General features: G+C 44.1%; 1 protein-coding gene across 4 annotated transcripts in view; it reads left to right on the top strand.

Moving 5' to 3' along the window:
- AOAH (acyloxyacyl hydrolase) overlaps positions 1–18,457 on the top strand; it is a 208,937-nt gene extending 190,480 nt beyond the window's left edge. The window contains exons 19-22 of one of the 4 annotated variants that reach the window (XM_030931868.1): positions 1,151–1,247; positions 9,560–9,636; positions 10,612–10,727; positions 18,022–18,159. In XM_030931868.1, coding sequence (XP_030787728.1) covers positions 1,151–1,247; positions 9,560–9,636; positions 10,612–10,692 — 255 coding nt within the window. In that variant the 3' untranslated portion in view covers positions 10,693–10,727; positions 18,022–18,159. Of the gene's footprint in view, positions 1–1,150; positions 1,248–9,559; positions 9,637–9,740; positions 9,946–10,611; positions 10,728–18,021 lie in introns of those variants that run through there. The other 3 variants (XM_030931867.1, XM_010361136.2, XM_030931869.1) reach the window with 3 other exon arrangements.
- The last annotated feature ends 523 nt before the right edge of the window (positions 18,458–18,980 follow it).

Raw genomic sequence — 18,980 nt, 5'->3', positions numbered from 1 at the left:
GTTTGTAAAATACTTATTGAGGCCGGACACAGTGGCTCACATCTGTAATCCCAGCACTTTGGGAGGCTGAGGTGGGAGGATCACTTGAGGTCAGGAGTTTGAGACCAGCCTGATCAACATGATGAAACCCCATCTCTACTAAAAATACAAAAATTAGCCAGGTGCCATGGTGGGCACCTGTAGTCCCAGCTGCTCAGGAGGCTGAGGCATGAGAATCACTTGAACCCAGGAGGCGGAGGTTGCAGTGAGCCAAGATCGCGCCATTGCATTCCAGCCTGGGCGACAGAGCAAGACCCTGTCTCAAAAACAAAAATGAACGAACAAAAGACTTATTGAATATTTTTTACATAAAAAGCATATTTCAATTTTTTGAACTTGGAGAACACACAAAAAAATAAAGAAAAGTAACAAAGATCACCCAAAATTTCACCACCCAAAGTTAGTATATGTGTATGTCTTCCCATTACCACTTCCAGAGATCAATATATTTGGTTTTTTGCCTACATAGTATGAGAATGCACATACTCTTTTATGCTTTCCAGTGTTCATAAATTGTTTCTCCACACCATAATATTGTAACCATTCTAAAGTTTATACATGTGAATATATTATAATTTATTTCATCCTTTGGTGTTGGACATTTAGATTGTTTCCAAATTTATGCTATGATAAATAGCATTGTGATGAACAATCGTATATCTAAAGGTGTAAGTCTCTGTGTACATCTCTATTCCCTTGAGACAAATTCCTAGAAGAATTACTGGGCCAAAGGGTATGTCCGTGTTTAAGGATTTGATCCATATTGCCAAATTGCTCTCTAGAAAAGTTAAGCTAATGACATTCTCATTCACCTACCCATGACAACATTCAATATCATGGTTATCTTACTTTTGCCAATTCCAAGGGTGGAAAAACTAGTATCACTAATTTACACTGATTCAATTCCTAAAGAACGTTAACATTTGTCGCATGTTCATTGGCCATTTGTATGTGACTAGAATTTAATGTGCAGAGCAGCTGTCTGCTGATGGCTTGGAGAAATGAAAGTAGAGTAGGATGGGGAAGATCGATTTCTTTGTTCTGCCTGAATTATGTCACTAAAGTCAAAGTCTAGATTTCATGGAATTCTGCCTGTTTCCTCTCTCTTCAGAGAGCAGAGCAACTCTCCAACACACTGAAAAAAATTGCAACCAGTGAGAAATTTACAAACTTCGATCTTTTCTACATGGATTTTGCCTTCCATGAAAGTAAGTAGCTTTGTTTGGGTGTTGACAGAAGATGAAAGCAGCAGCTAGTTTAGGGCCTGGGCAGCTGGTTTTTATACTGCTTTTTACAAGCCAGCAGGCCGCAGACTAGGCAGGGTTACTCCTGCCTATTCTGACACACTAATAGCTCTCAGTATTGAAAAAAAGATAAAATGTGGGACTTTTTCTGAAAAGATTGGGCCCAGCATTACCTCTGTACTTCACCATCATTTTAGAATCCCTGATGCAATAGAGCCAGTGACTGTTTAGAAAGAGCTTTGGGCTGGCAACCTACAGGTTAATGCACTCACTAACCTGTTCTTGCCAGGTTAAAAGCCCTGGTTACCTGATGGATGTGACAGAAATGAGGGATATGGTGGCACATCTCACAGTGGGCCCTGAAATACCCAGGGACGCAAGAGCAGTGCAGATTCCCACACTCCATACAGGATGAACTTAATCAGAATCTCTAAGGGAGGGACCAAAGAACTTGCCGGTGGCAAAGTGATCAACCCATGTCCGAACTTTCTGGAAAGACTATTACTAAGTTTATTTTTTAGTATTCTGTCCAAACACTGGAGTCACTGCTGAGGAGTCACACAAAAACAGGCATGATTACTATAGCTACTGATTTACCCTTTACATCTTGAGTCTGAAAAATTATTGCTTATTGACTATAATCCTTCCTGATTCATTTTCATTGCTAAGCAATTTTTATACAAGAGCAAAGCCCCCTGTTGACTGCCAGATGAGATAATGCTAATGAAGGGTTTCACAGTGTAGGCGAAAGATGGAAGATTCCTCATCCAGAGTTTATCATCTCTGTCCCCCACCCCCAATGCCCCCATCCGTAGCATCTGGGTTGGAGCAGATGGCCATCATGAATTATCAAATATTACATTCGCTGACACATTTTGCATTGCAGACTCTAGTAGTTCAATTCCGAACATCCTTTCAACAAGACTGATCTCCCTTAACTAGATTTCCTGCCTAGGTGATACACATTTCTCTCATGGGGAGAGACATTTTGATAAATAACTTCTCATTAAAATGCAGAGTTGAAGACTCATTAATGAATTCCTGGTGTAAACAAATGCACCACCAAGTGATCTTTGATCATCGTCAACCTTGAATATAGATAAAGTTATTAAAAATATAATAATGTCTAACACTCACATGGGACTTTTTTTTACTTTCCAGAGTGATCTCTAGCTCTGTCATTTATTATCTCTGGGACTGCAGGCAATTCTCTGAATATTTTAAACTCCCGTTCCAGCCCTGGAAATGGGGATACCATATCTTCCTAACAATTCTCTGTGATGATTGTATGAAGTAATGTGCCATCCTCCTAAATGTTATGCCTGTTACACAGAAAAGGTACCATTTCCTTACACCCTTGCTACTCAATGTATGCTTCTGGATAAGCAAAATCAACACCACCCAAGAGCTGGTTATAAACGCAGAATTCCAGGGCCCACTCCAGACCTACCTAATCAGAACCTGCATTCAAACACAATCCACAGGTCATTTCTATGTCCATTACAGTTTAGTAAAGGGTTTGTGAGGCCGAAGTGGAAGGATCACTCAAGTCCAGGAGTTCAAGATCAGCCTGGGCAACATTGCGACACCCCATCTCTATGAAAATTTTTTTTTTAATTAGCCAGGCATGGTGGTGCATGCCTGTAGTCCCAGCTACTCTGGAGGCTGAGATGGGGAGATCACTTGAGCCTGGGTGGTTGAGGCTACAGTGAACTGTGATCACATCACTGAACTCCAGCCTGGTTGACAGAGACCTCATCTCTATAAAAATAAAAATAAAGTTTAATAAATGGAACTTTAAAATGCCTCAAGATTAAGAGCTGGGTCAGTCATCAGATTTGTAAGTCCTGTTATGTGCCCGGAGCTATGAAGGTGCTGGGAACATAATTGTCAACAAAACAGAAGAGTCCTTATCTCTGTGGAGGATATAGAGAGAAGAGCTTTATTCTTGTCTGCCCGGAATTCCACTGGTGAATTGACATGCTTGGAAGCAGAGCCTCATCAGTCCTTTCTTGTCCTCACAACAATAATAAACGCCGTGGAAAAGCAAAAAGTTGAATTAAGCTGAACTGAACATTCTACGTCAACGTGGGAGAAGCCTCCTAGGCATTTCTCCATGGGGCCTTCTTCGTCTTCTCCTCAGGAAGTTAGTGGGCACCCCACTAGGGAAGGCATGGGAGAACAGTGGGACCACTGTGGGGCCCACCCCCATGAACATCTGATACAGCACCTGCATTTGATGTCTAGGTGCCACCTTGTCCACCTCTGAAAGAGCTAGCTTTTCTGTCTGGTTTTCAGGAACTGTGGTAGTGTCCTGACTTAAGCTCAGAGTCAGGTACTGCAAAAGACATTTTTAACTTGAAATTTTAGCATTTTCCAAAGTAGCTGGAGGGATAATCCCCTCCAAGATCCATCTCCATGGGTAACCGCCCATGCCTGGGCAGCTCATCTTCCCAGAAACCCACCTCATGTGGGTACAATGTGTGGTTATAGAAAGAGCCCAGAATTTACAACTGTGTTCCTATTCCAGCTCAGACACAGAATAGCTGGGTAGCCTCAAGTGAATTAAATAACCACCCAGCCTTTGTTTCCTTGTATGTAGGATAGAAATAACTAACCCATGTAAGGATTAAGTAAAACAAAACTTGTAAAGTTGTAAGGACTCAATAACTGCTAGTGGCCATCCCCCCACCCCCACCATCATCAGTGTGTATGAAGCAACTCCTTCACTCCTGATGTCCAACCCAGCCCCCAGCTCCATTCATGCCTGTGAAGTACTTTGAGTTCCTTCAAGGAAGGTATGGTAGAAATGCATCTCATTACCAAGAAGAAAAGTAATCTTTTATCAGAAATTAAAATCCTACAGAGTTATTTATTAAGTCTACAGTCCTGATAGTCCCATGAAAATCTCTCCTCTCATTTTGGTACTATATGTGATCTGACCATTGTGTTAAAAATATTCTCATTTTTCATGATACTAAAATTCACAATTTCACATCCTTGTGACAGAGCAAATTGCAGTTGAGGGTCCCTGTCTCTTGAGGGTAGGCAAAAGACCCATTCATTTTCCACCCTGGCAGCCTCAGTCCAGCACTGAAAGGTGATTGCTCATCTCCAAAGACTCTTTTTGTCTCTTGCTGACTCATTCTCCAACTGGTTATGAACTAAACAGAGGCAGCAACTTTTCCTCCCTTCAGGAAATGCCAACTTGAGGCGGTGATATTCTTTTTCTTTGTCTGCACCACACCTCCCCATAGAGGAAAGAAAATGCCACTTGGCTGACAAAGCCATTTTTACACTGACAGTTTAAATATATCTCCAGCTGCCCTCAGCTTCCCAGATAGCTCAATTGGAGTAAACCTGGCTCTTGGTTCCCCTCACCATGAATACATTTGTGAAATCAGCCAATGACTTTATGGTGCTGACCAGAAAGCAGCCTTTTCTTTAAAATATCTGCTAGTGTTGCTGTTCATCAAACAGCTTTCAAGTGTTTTATGAGTGTTCCTCCATTCTTTCTATTACATCTTTGAAAAGCTGGTCATTAGCAGTTTCTTTGACTTTACAAATAAACTACATTAAAGAAGAAGAAAACAAAACAAAATACATTATGCTCCAAATCTCTACAGATCATCCATGATCGTTCAAGAAACTTAATCCAGGTCTTCTGAAGGACAAATAGGAATTCATTGGTCTATTTTAAGTTATGGTCCAAAGTAGAAAGGAAACTGACCAACTTACCATGTTATCTTTGATTGGACCTCCCACTCTAAAATCAATCAAGGAAAAAGTAAAGACCAGTGTCTGGTATTGCATTTCTCCCAAGAAAGCAGAATTCATCCTGAGATAAACAAAAAAAGGATCTTTCCTGTGACATTGGCCACAATACAGATAAAATCCTAAATAAACACTTGCCTGTGAATTACTGAAGCTCCCTTAAGTTTTACTGTCCTGATAGCTACATACATGTGATGACCTGTAGCCTTCACAGGCATAATAATCATATGGGGAAAAAAATGATGTTTACCCTGTAAATAAACAGGGTGTAGTCTTAGTAAACTTGTAGCATTTTCTTTTAACACCTATTGCATTATTTTATATGGCAAGCAAGTTCTTCCAAAGGCTGGACTCCCTTGTAGTTGCCACCTAATGTAGGGAACGGATGGGAGTTGACAGACAGGAATAATTTCCTAGCAGGGAAGAATGTGTTATCATCGACATCATTTAGAATTGCTGGACTATGGTGATGATAAAAGGTGGACCTCTCCCACTGCTCCCAACCCTAGGGTCTGTTCCTGTTCCTCCACAAAGCTTGGCAAGTAAATATCCTTCTCTTTCTTTGTGCTTTTTTTCCTGAGTTTTCCTTTTGGGGGATCAGGAGCACTAAAGTTAGTGAAGTTGCAAGGAAACTAATGGTTGATAATGCTAGTGCGGCATTTCCGATTAGGTGTATAAGTAGATGTCCTGCTGTAATGTTATAATCCCCACAGTTATGGGATTGCTCAAGTCTCCAAGGGAAGGAGAAGGGAATGGTCATCTCTTCTCATTTTGAAAACACAGTATAGGTTGAATATCCTTATCCGGAATGCTTGGGACCAAAGGTGTTTCAGATTTTGGATTTTGGGGGATGTTTTAGGATTTTGGAATATATGCATTATATATACTTACCAGTTGAGCATCCTACATACAAAATCCAAAGTTTTCCAGTAGGCATTTCCTTTCAGCATCATGTTGACACTCAAAAAGTTTTGAAGTTTAGAGCATTTTGGATTTTGGCTTTTCGGATGTGAGATGCTCAACCTGCGTCACTAACTCTGATAATTGAATCATCTTGTTCCATGAAAACATCTATCAACACCTCTCTTTCTTTCTCTAAGGGCCATAGGTTTTAGTTTGGTAATTAGTAACTCACATAAAATGCAAATCAAAATGAAAATAGCCTAGAATTGCTTTAAGCCTAGATGCCAAAATTGAATCACAGTCTAAGAAACTCCTGTATAAGCAAATCTCACCTTTGTAATATCAGGCTCCTAGTAAACATTCTTCTCAAGGAACACAATCTTGTTTAAACTGTGTTTCCTTAAAAGGTTCAAATTTGCTTTCTACTGTGGATTTTCCAGAGCTCCTGATCACCATAATCCTTTTCTGGACTTTTTCTTAGCCATCTCAGGCATGGATTTTGATTCAATATGTCATTCAACTCTCTTTGCAAACACGGAGAGTCAAAAAGTATTTAAGAGGCTTCCTACCACCACTGCATCAGATGACACCAGGATAGTCCAGGTCAGGTCCTGGTTTGCTATGCATCTATTTATTACAAGAGGACTCTGCCTCCATGTCTTATTCATACAACTCTTCACAACTTTTTAGTAGGTTCTGTCTGAAGTCTTGATTGGGCTCAATTCCCATTGGCTTGCTCTTATTAACACACCTGGGAATTTTTTAATAACTGTCTTATCTCAGAATGCTGTAATAAAATACCATGAACTGGGTGGCTTGTAAACAACAAAAAGTTATTTCTTACAGTTCTGGAGGCTAAAAGTTTAAAATCAGGATGCCAGCCAGCATGGTCAGGTTCTGGTGAGGGTCCCCTTCCATGTCGCTGACTGTCAACTTCTCATTGTATCCTCACACGGTTTAAAAAAAAAAAAAAAAAAAAAAAAAGAGTGAGAGAGCCCTCTGGGGTTCATTTTATTTTTATTTATTTTTGAGATGGAATCTCACACTGTCACCCCGGCTGGAGTGCAGTGGTGCAGTCTCGACTCACTGCAACCTCTTCCTCCCAGGTTCGAGCAATTCTCCTGCCTCAGCCTCTCGAGTAGCTGGGATTACAGGCGCCCACCACCACACCCGGCTAATTTTTTTGTTTGTTTCTTTGTTTTTGGGTTTTCTTTTGTATTTTTAGTAGAGACGGGGTTTCACTATGTTGGCCAGGCTGGTCTTGAACGCCTGACCTTGTGATCAACCCGTCTCGGCCTCCCAAAGTGCTGGGATTACAGGCATGAGCCACCACACCTGGCTGGGTGTGAATTCATGGGCATGAACCCCATGATGGGGGCTCCATCTTCATGGAATAATTACCTATGCCATCATAATGTGGATTCGGGTTTCAACACAGGAATTTGAAAGGGACACAAATATTCAGTCCTTGCAACACCCTGTTGGGATTTTCTTTCATTCTTTCTTTTCTTTCTTCTGTTAGCATCTGTACAGCATAAGGTGAAACCCAACTAAAAATAAAGGGGAAAGTGGGAGAAGGGACAAAATGTTCATCAAGAACTTTGGTGAAGCAAAAAGGAGCACAAGCAGAATGGAGATGACATCATCTCTGAAGTCACGGAGGGGACAGGGAGGCTGACATTTCACCTGGCCTGGGTCTTTCTGCATCATTGCTGATTTTTGTTTGAGAGACTCCTGTGGGACTGCAAGGATAGATGAGACAAAGACCATAAAAGGACAAAGAGAACTGAGAGAGCTCAGTGGTGGTGATCCTGGCTCTGTGTTTGAAGAAATCTTTCCAGACGCCTGGTTCTCCATTAAGGGCAATTTGTTGGATGTTCAGGTCGGGAATGGCAGGGAATGGGCTGGATGACATCCCTGAGCAGGCAGGGCCAGCATCGCAGCCAGCAGGGCAGTCTGGAACCCACAGGAGCTTCAGAGTGTCAAGTCCAGAGGGAAAGGTGGGGCAGCTAGAATTGAGCCTCAAGAAGAAGGTTGGATTCCAAGGTCATGCCCCCCAACACCCAAAAAAAAGAAAAAGCAGGCAAAATAGGCCAGGCAAACTGAAGACTGAGCCAGGCAAGCTTCCCCAAAACTATCCCTTTACAAGACACTATGGCCAAGGGCAAGAAAGAAATTGTCGAAAGCTGCATGCTGGCTTGACAGAACAAATAAACTTGCATGAGAGTGAGTGCTGTTTAAGCAGTGATGCAGCTCTGAGCTTCCTATTAGAAGAGCAGGTACCTACCATACCTTCAGAGAGAAGTGTTATTTATCAGCACACCGCAACTTCTCCCTGGAGACTCTGTGTGGCGGACACCACATAACACAGTGGATAGTGTCCTCAATTTGAGTTTTCAAGAAATGCAAAGGCCACTTATCAATAGCTGCTTCTTCTAACAGCCTCTAGTAAAACCCAGAAGCATAATATGAGGCTGTGGCTCAGGGGCAGCCTTTCTGCCAGAGAATAAGCTAACAGGGGCTGGCGATTCAGTGTGTAGGACTCCACACCATTAGTATGAATTTTTTCCTGAGCTTTGAGAAGGGCAGCATTATCCTCAGCCCCTGGGGAATGGAGATTGAGTAGTAAGTGGAGATACCATGCTGGGATATTAGGACTAACTGCAACAGCAGCCTTGTATTGACTCAGGCCTGGGAATTACAGCCCCTCTTGTCCAATCAAAGCCCCTGACAGAACTTCCATCCTTACTTTGGGATGAGAAGAGGAGAAACAGAGGGCACAGACCTATGTTCTTGAGTTTTCTGGGGAATGAAGAGTAAAGAACGGGAGGAATCTTGATTGTGCCTGCCCCCATCACTGGACGCTGGGAAAGTGAGGGCGTAGCTTCGCCAGGAGCAGCTGGCTCAGATGCTGCTCTCTGGAGGCTTCCTAGGGATTTGAAGTTTCCTTGGGGAGTTCTTACTGACTGTATGATGGAATGATGTAGAGTTAATTGTGCTGCTGCCTCAGAGCAACTGACATTCTTGGTCTCTCACCCCTGTTGAAGGCCAGTTTCATTGCTTTTCACCACTTTGGGGTTCATAATATTTTTTCTGCAGCCATACTCCCTCTAACTGTGGCGATGAGATAATTTTGTGTAATTATATTCCTGACATACTGTATGATTTTTAAAGGCAAGTGCTTGACACATGCAGGCAGAGTCTGCAAATGGCAACCCATGAAAGCGGATGTTAACAAAATGTTTGACTTTCCCCTACTGTAATACCATCCTACCGCACCACCAAAAAATGACATGTACTGAAATAGGTGTTGAATATTTTAGAGCTCACCTTTTCCTACTGCCCTCCCTGCTACACAAACCACATTCATCCAACATTCTCATGTATTCCCTTCCTGAGTTAGAAAAAGCATACACACACACAGTGGGAAGATCATTTATGTTCAGAAATCCCCCAATGCAAGAGAGCAGCTCAGAGACAGCCGTGGCTGAGTCAACATGGGCCCGGGAGGGCATAGGCAGCTCTCATGCCCTTGTCCTTGGATGTTGGCCATTGCTTGTGCAAGTGTGTCTGTAACCCTCTCGTTGTGTGCCCTGCAGTCATACAGGAGTGGCAGAAGAGAGGCGGCCAGCCCTGGCAGCTCATCGAGCCCGTGGATGGATTCCACCCCAACGAGGTGAGCACAGTCACATGATGGCTGCAGAAGGTTATTGGATGGCTTGTCGGTTTTTAAGTACGCTTACACATTCATGTGTTTATTTTTATCCTGTTTTGTTCCAGAAAGGATTTGAAGTAAGGTATATACACGTGTAAGATAGAAGATCTAATGAAAACCAAGTGAAATTCAGGACAATAGGAAAATAAAGTAGAAATTATACTTGGATTCCTGACTTAATTTCTATAATTCATAAAATATGTGCAGGGCAGTCCTGAGAAACTGCCAGAAGGGCAGCTCTGTGCGATGCTAAAAGGGGCATTAAGCCGTGGCTTCCATAAGATAAGAAGAATAAATCAAGCACTCCAAAAAAAAAAAAAAAAAAAAAGGAGGAAAATAACAAGGATTTTTTGGAAGTGAGACCCATGAGAAATGTCTTCTATGGTCTTCCTAGAAAGGGTGCTGTATAGGAGGAGAACAATGTCCTTAGCGGTATCCTGCAGGAAGAGCTGTTTCTATCGAGGATCCAAAGTACAGTTCTGTAAAGTAGCTCTCCTCTGGTCTCATCACAAAGCAAGGGAAGCCAGAGGGTGGGACTCTGTCCCCTCCCGGCTCCACTCCCTTCCCATTATTCTGGCTTCAACCAGAGAAGCTCTACTTTTATCTGTTGTATGTCCTGGACTTGCTCATGACATTTCTTTATTAAGAAGAAGAAGAAAAAGAAGTGGGGGAGTTGTTCTGCCACTTGTAAAATGTAGAAAGCTGTTCCTCTATGGGGAGGGATGGGCCATTTACTCTCAGGCAATCCCACATCACTGGAGTCTTTCTGCTCCAGCAGTTAGGGAAGCATCGTGTGGCTACCAAAGGGTACAAATGTGAGGGGCATGCCTGAGGATGCTCCCTGGCTGGCCATCGAGACCCAGGCCACAAGAGGGCTGATTGTCTCCTCAGAAGCCTGAATGAAGGTAAACACAGCCTACCTTCCTCCAACTCTAGGCTCAACCAGTGCTCATGCGAGGGGTAAGAATCACCTCAAAAGGAACTAGAAGGGTGCCCACTCCCCCAACAAATGAGTGAAAGTGGTGTCCCACAAATGCTGAGCAAATTTTAAAGTAAGTATTAAATGCCCACCTCACAGATTTAAATAGCCACACACACACACACACACAAATCAGAATAATGCCCTTAGAATTTCTAACCTTCCTGTGTATCAATTGGATGAGTTGATCAAAGAAAATTATTGGCTAGATTCTGGTTAAATATCAGGGTCTATTCCCCCAAAAATGATGTCTTTGGTTTTAGAAGAGTTTGTGTATATTCCTTCTTTCTATTTTTTTTTTTTTTTTTTTTTTCGAGTCAGAGTTTCACTCTTGTTGCCCGGGCTAGAGTGCAATGGCGTGATCTCAGCTCACTGCAACCTCCCCTTCCTGGGTTCAAGCGATTCTCCTGCCTCAGCTTCCTGAGTAGCTGGGATTACAGGCGTGTGCCACCACGCTTGGCTAATTTTGTATTTTTAATAGAGACGGGACTTCTCCATGTTGGTCAGGCTGGTCTCGAACTACCAACCTTAGGTGAGCCACCCGCCTCAGTCTCTCAAAGTGCTGGAATTACAGGCGTGAGCCACTGCACCTGGCCCCCTTCTTTCTAACAGTTATTAGATAGCAATTCTTGTCATTCTCTGCACAGAGTAGCATCTTACCCTTCTGATTCTGTAGACAATGGGCATATGAAAAGATAGTCACATAGAGTATCAGGAACAAACTAAAAAGAAGAGGATCAAAGACAGCTTTGTTTTATCCCCCAGCATATATTTATCCCATCTATCAAATGACCATTCTGTCCCTGACTGTTAAAATGATTTTGGGGTTCAAGGTCTGTCAAATTGGGGCTCTATCTTGCACTCAGTTTCACCTATATCTGGTGACTGAAACACAGTCAAAAGCTGAAAATCAATATGTGCCATAATCTTATGCTGTTCCTGCAAGATTTGTTCACATGCTGTAGCCGGTGATAAAGTGGCCAAGAACAGATAGCCAGGCCTAAAGCCTGCCTATTTATCATGTATATTGAGCTGAAAAGTCCAGCTTGGCAAAGTGCCATCCAAAACTATTTATTGAGTGACTACCCAGTGTCAAATGCAGTGAGAATTCAAAAGTGAACAAGAAAACGCCCTGCCATTTAAAATTATAGTATAGAGTAGGAAAATGATGAGTAAACAATTAAATATAAAGCAGTAAATGCCTCCAACTGTGCAAGTACAGAACACCACAGAGCATTATGGGGTAGGATGGGAGAGAGAGGTGTTCAAAAATGTTTTCAGGCCAGGTGGGGTGGTGCACGCCTGTAATCCCAGCACTTTGGGAACCCGAGGTGAGTGGATCACCTGAGGTCGGGAGTTCTAGACCAGCCTGACCAACATGGAGAAACCCCGTCTCTACTAAAAATACAAAATTAGCCGGGCATGGTGGCGCGCACGCCTGTAATCCCAGCTACTCAGGAGGCTGAGGCAGGAGAATCGCTTGAACCCAGGAAGAGGAGGTTGCAGTGAACCAAGATCGTGCCATTGCACTCCAGCCTGGGCAACAAAAGCAAAACTCCATCTCAAAAAAAAAAAAAAAATGTTTTCAGAGGAGGTGATGTCAAAACTAAGACCGTGAACTAGTAGAGTGAAGGGAAGCAAAGAGGGGTTGCAGGAAGTGTTTTGAGCAGAGGCAACTGCATGGACAAAGACCTGAATATGAAAGAAAGCATGGCATTTTGGAGGGAATAAAAGCGCTTGGTGCAGCCGGAGAGTATGACCGTGGAGTTGGCAGAGGGAGAAATCTACAGCTTATTAAGGAACCAGATCATGGAAGATCTGTCTGGGGCTTGACCTTGGTCCTGAGGGAGATGGGGAGCCACTGGACGTTCTCAAGGAAGAAAGAAATAGCCTGACTTGTGATCTAAAAAGACGCCTGTAGTAGCGGCGTGGAGGGTGATTTGGTAGGGAACCAGTCCAGAGAGACAGAGACAAAAGGAAAAGCTGTATGTTAAAAAGATTTTTTAAATGACCAAACACAGAGTCACAGGACAGCAAGGGAAGTTCTTATCAGAGATTTTACTCAAGGAATCAAAGTCAAGTGCATCCTGGAGTCAGTATAGATCCTGCCCACTCTCCTCCCACATTCTGCACAGTGGTCACAGGCCAATGTAAGGATGGCCCAGCATGATTCCAGATCATCAGGTGATTGGATAAAGCAGCACACTGTATTACAAGAAGCTAACTTGATGAACTGTGAAACCACTTCTGGGCTTTACTGTCTTATGAATTGGATGTATTTATATACAACTTAACAAGAAAGTGGGCTCTGAAAGATGTTCAACTACAAAGGAAAATACCTGGAAAAGAACCTCTGTTAACCAGAAGATCCTACTTAATCAGAGCACCCATTCCCTAGCATGCTTCTGGAAAAGCTATTATTCCACACACATGCTTAGTAGGGGAACCGATGACCTGAGCTGCCAAGGTTGTGTGAACTGGCAGGAGGAGGGTGTCTCCATCCTCCCATCCTGAGAACAAATGTTGGGGTGGAGGCTATATAATAAAAGTTTCCACTGGTAAAATGAATTAGCTTGCATCCATCTGATGGCATACCATGCACTGAATAACACCGTCTACTAAAAATACAAAAATTAGCTGGGCGTGGTGGTGCATGCCTATAATCCCAGCTACTCAGGAGGCTGAGGCAGGAGAATTGCTTGAACTTGGGAGGCGGAGGTTGCAGTGAGCCAAGTTCGTATCACTGCACTCCAGCTTGGGCAACAGAGCGAGACTTCTTCTCAAAACAACAACAACAACAACAAACAAAACAAAACAAAACAAAGAGATACACCTTTAGTGACACAGAAATATGTTTATAATGTAGAGCAACGTAAATATGATAAGACTACAGATTATAGGAGCAATGACTCAACTGTATGCATTTGTCAAATTCATGGCACTGTTTACCAAAGAGAGTTCATTTTACTGTGTCTAAATTCGACTTCAATAAGAGCAGATTACAAAATGATATTCAAGAGGAATCCAGTGTGTGTGTGTGTGTGTGTGTGTGTGTGTGTGTGTGTATTCAGATATAAAATCAGAGCCAGGCACAGTGGATCACACCTGTAATCCAAGCACTTTGGGAGGCCGAGGCAGGCAGATCACCTGAGGCTGGGAGTTCGAGACCAGCCTGGACATTATGGTGAAACCTCCTTTCTACTAAAAATACAAAAATTAGCCAGGTGTGGTGGCATGTGCCTGTAATCCCAGCTACCTGGGAGGCTGAGGCAGGAGAATCACTTGAACCTGGGTAGGCGGATGTTACAGTGAGCCAAGATCACAACACTACACTCCAGCCTAGGCGACAGAGTGAGACTCCATCTCAAAAAAAAAAAAAAGATACAAAATCAGAAAGGCTCTACACCCCATGTTAACAGAGGCTGCCTCTATTTTAATTACAGATGACTTTTATTGTGTTTTTCTCTTTTTGCTTAAGTGGGTTTTCAGCTTTTCTAGAATGAACAGGTTTTGCTTTAATATTTTAGACTATGAATAGAGAAGCATAAAAGAATATCTGTTGGGGAGGCTGAGGCAAGAGAATTGCTTGAACCTGAGCTTCCACTGAGCCGAGATCTGACCACTGCACTCCAGCCTGGGTGACAGCAAAATCCTGTCTCAAAACAAGAAAGAAAAGAAAAGGAAAGAAAAGAAAAGAAAAGAAAAGAAAAGAAGGAAGAAGGAAGAAAGAAGAAAAAAGAAAGAAGGAGGGAGGGAGGGAGGGAGAGAAGGAAGGAAGGAAGGAAGGAAGGAAGAAAGGAAGGAAGGAAGGAAGGAAGGAAGGAAGGAAGGAAGGAAGGAAGGAAGGAAGGAAGGAAGGAAGGAAGGAAGGAGAGAGAGAGAAAGAAGAAGGAAGGAAAGAAAGAAAAGGGAAGGAAGGAAGGAAAGGAAAGCAAGGAAGGGAGAGAGAAAGAGAGAGAGAGAGAGAAAGAAACTAACTTGGATAAAGAGAGGAAAGGGTAGCTGTGCCCTACCCTGTGCAGTGCCTCGTGGAAGTTATAACAGGAAATGGCGGTATGAGAAACCCACAGTTGGTGCTCAGTCAATATTTGTCAAATGAATGAATGATTACAGTGGATCATTTTATCACAAGTCTCTAGTTTAGTGATAAGCATGCCAGTCTCATTTCAGCTCAATATTTTCTCAATGCCTGCTCATAAATATTTTATTCCTTATTAGAGTGACAACCAACTAATTGCGTTCAAACCAAACAGTTACCAAATGCTCAGATCTGAGCTCTTTCATTTTCATTTCCCTCTTCTTGCCCTCACCCTGTCTCCTGCCTTATTAACACCGACGGGGAACTAAATGTCTTGATACCACATGACTGTTAGAAAGACAGCTTAGGTGTATCAAGTTGCAAGCCAACAACATAAAAAAGAAGAACCAGTAATTTTCCACAGACCTGGCAGCAGCCTCCTTTGTTGAGAAATGGCAGGAAAACAGCCACAAGCCCAGGCCTCTGTCTTCAAAGACCCTGATGCTTTGTGTGAGAGACGATCCAGCCCTCCCTGGGGCACTGGCCAGCTATGCAGGCAGCCTTTGCCGTGCTCCTGCGTTTAAGTGCAAAGAAGTATATGTGGGGTGTGTATGGTGTGTGGTTTTGCTGTGTGTGTGTGTGGTATCTGTGTGCTTTCTGTGGGGGTGTGTGGGGGTGAGGTATGTGTGGTGTTTGTGTGTGTGTGTGGTATGTAGGGTGTGTGTGTGTGATGGGGGTATAGGGGGTGTAGGGGGTGTGTGTGGTGTGTGTAGTGTGTGTGGTGTGTGTGTGGTAAGGGTTGTGTGTGTATGTGATATGTGTATGTGGTGACTGTGCATGTGGTGGTATCTGAGGTGTGTGGGGGGTATGTGTAGGATGTGTGTGTATATATGAGAGTATGTGTGGTGAGGGGTGTGTGGTAGTGTGTGTGAGATGCGTGTGGTGTATCTGTGTGTGGTGTACATGTGAGGTATCTGTGTGGTGTGTGTGTGGTGTGTGTATGGTGTGTATGTGGCATGTGGTGTGTGGGGTGTGTGTGTGATATATTTATGTGTGGTGTGGGGTTGTGAGGGGTGTGGTGTATGTATGTGTGGTGTGTAGTGTGTGTAGTGTTTCTGTGTATGCTGTGTGGTGTGTGGGGTATGGGGGTGTGTGTGATGTATGTGTGTGTGGTGTGGGGTTGTGAGGGGTGTGGTGTGCGTGGTGTGTGGAGGGTGTGTGTGGTGTTTCTGTATGTGGGGGGTGTGTGATGTATGTGCGTGTGGCGGGGTGTGAGGAGTGTAGTGTGTGTGTGGTGTTTGTGTGTGGCGTGTGGGGTGTGTGTGTGATGTCTGTGTGTGTGGTGTGGGGTTGTGAGGGGTGTGGTGTGCGTGGTGTGTGGGGTGTGTGTATGGCGTGTGGGGGGTGTGTGTGTGATGTATGTGTGTGTAGTGTGGGGTTGTGAGGGGTGTGGTGTGCGTGGTGTGTAGGGGGTGTGTGTGGTGTTTCTGTATGTGGGGGGTGTGTGATGTCTGTGTGTGTGGTGTGGGGTTGTGAGGAGTGTAGTGTGTGTGTGGTGTTTGTGTGTGGCATGTGGGAGTGTGTGTGTGATGTATGTGTGTGTGGTGTGGGGTTGTGAGGGGTGTGGTGTATGTGTGTGTGGTGTCTATGTGTTATGCTGTGGGGGAGACACTGCATGGACATGACTGAGATTATGCAGTGGGATGAGTGAAGTTTGTGTCCACCTTAGAAGGCTCAGAACACATTAAAATGCTGAGGACTTCATGCAGTGACTGAATCAGGCCTAGTTTTCTCTACTAAAATCTCACACACAGTCAGACACAGAAAGGACTTTGGATCACTTTCTGTCATCCACTCAATGTCCAGATGAGAGGGCTGGGCCCAGAGAGGGAGTTGGCCCCGCTGCCTATTAGGAAGGGGACTGTGAGCTGCCCTGTGGGGAGAAGTCGGGGATATCCCTGAGCATCCTTCCCAAACAATGTATTCCCCTCTGGGAGGCCTTCAGCAATCATATTTCTCATTGCTCAGCATTGAAAACCACTGTTGAGATGGAGCCATCTGGATGGAGTCTGCAGGCCTGGCCAGGTCCCATTTGCTAAATGAGGGCATTGTCTGCAGAGAAAGAGTGTCTTCCTCAAAGGCATGTTAATGACAAGCCAAACACTGGACAACCAAGAATGGACCCAGCTAACATCATGGATAAAGGGAAACCTGACATGGGACAGCAGAACCAGGGAGCAAGTCTCAGACTGGGAGAGCCAGAGTCGAGACTGCTGTGTATTAAGCTAAGGATTCCTCTCTGGCACTTCAGCCAGACTCCCTGCACTCACAGCCTGCCAGGATCCCCCCCAACCCAGTCAGGGACCCAGCCAGCCTCCACTCCCAAGCACCTGTAGTTCCCCAAACATGTCATTCTCTCCCACAGCTCTGAGCCTTTGCACACACTGTGTCCTCTACCACTGCACTGTTTCCCCACATCATCTGTCTGCGGAACTCCTAGAAAATTCATCTCAGCCACCACCTTCTTCAGAGAGATCCCACCGCTTCCCCCACCAGACAGAAGTGACACCTCTTCCCTTTCCGGTGTGTGCATCATCCTCCCAGCCCTCGCTGTGGGCTTGGTGGTGTCATTTTGCATGTCTGGTTACCTTACTAGGCTGAGACTTTCTGGAAGGAAGAACATACCATGTTCACCTCTAAAACCCAAGCCTTAGGCCTGCAGAAAATGCTAGCTGTCCACAGAAAAATAAAAAGTGAATTTCTGATAAAGTGAATTTTTAATCTATTACTGAAAAAACAAATTACATACACTTAGCAGCTTAACACAATACACACTTATGATCTCACAGTTTTGGTGGGTCACAGCTTAACTGGGTCCTCTGCTTAGGGTCTCACAAATGAAAATCAAGGCGTGGTATCCAGGCCACGTTCTCATCTGGAGACTCATCTGGGGAAGAACTACTTTCAAACTCATTCGGGCTGTTGGCAGATTCATTCCCGTGAGTCTGCAGGACTGATGAGCCAGCTTCAGGCTGGATAGCAGCTGGATCACCCTCAGCTTCAGCCCAGATAGGAGAGCCTCCGAAGCGAGCCACTAGCAAGGCCAAGCCTCACACAACGTGACAGCATCACTGAAGCAGCGTCTCCTCACCACAGCCACATTTCCTCTGTTAGAACCAAGTGCTAGGTCCCACCACCAGCAAGGGATGGAATTTATACAGAGACATGGGGCTGGGAGTCACGGGGCCATCCTAGAGGCTGTCTCTGGCAGAAAGCACGTGGGAAATCTTGTTGGTAAGTGATTCGTCCTAATTTCCCTTTTCCTCCTCCTTTCGGTTCTCTCTCACAGGTGGCTTTGCTGTTGTTTGCGGATCGTTTCTGGGAGAAGGTGCAGCTCCAGTGGCCCCAAATCCTGGGAAAGGAGAATCCATTCAACTCCCAGATTAAACAGGTGTTTGGAGACCAAGGCGGGCACTGAGCCTCTCAGGAGCATGCACCCCTGGGGAGCACAGGGAGGCAGAGGCTTGGGTAAACTCATGCCACAAACCCTGTGAGGGCTGCTACGTCACAGGCCCAAAGGAGTCTCCTTCAGCAGCATCTTTGCAAAATGTCTTTCTCTCAACGAAGAGCATATCTGGATGACTGTGCAACTCTGTCTGCTCCTGGGATCAGTAACCCTTCCATTGTTCCTGAAATAACCTTTAATAAAGTGCTTTGGGTGCCATTCCAAGCAAGAGAGTATCTGTGCCCTTTACAGCTAATTGTTCTAAAAGGAGTTTCTAAAAACACTTAAGAAGTCCAGTGATGTTCAGCAATTTACCCAAGGTCTTGGCATGCCAGGGGACTGATCCTCCCTGTGTCAGTAACTTCTTAAAAATGGCCTGGCGAGCTGAGGCTCCTCCTATGCAGGTGGCTGGTCAGCTGCCAAGGACTCACACAAGGGGGCAGACCAGGCTTCATGAGGCCCCCTTGAAAAACATAACACAAGACTATAAATACAAAATTAGATATGAACTTAAATACACATTTAGAATGAGGAAAGAAATCACCACAAATGACAAATGTTTAAAAGTTGACAAGTACCATATAACCTCACAAAGTCCAGAAAAATGACAATACAATTTTTTTCCTTTAAAGTATTTTATTAGTTGATTAGCGGGTATAAATGTACAGTTAGATAAAAGAAATAAGGCCTAGTGTCTGACAGATCAGTAGGGTGACTATAGTTTACAAAATGCTATTGTACATTTCCTTTCAAATCGCTAGAAGGAAATAATTTGTTTCTAGCGTAAAGAAAAGACAAATACT

Source organism: Rhinopithecus roxellana, chromosome 6, assembly GCF_007565055.1.
Source record: "Rhinopithecus roxellana isolate Shanxi Qingling chromosome 6, ASM756505v1, whole genome shotgun sequence".
In the NCBI taxonomy this organism is placed as follows: Eukaryota; Metazoa; Chordata; class Mammalia; order Primates; family Cercopithecidae; genus Rhinopithecus; species Rhinopithecus roxellana.
The sequence above is the reverse complement of the archived record's forward strand: the minus strand, read 5'-3'. Positions and strand labels throughout refer to the sequence as shown.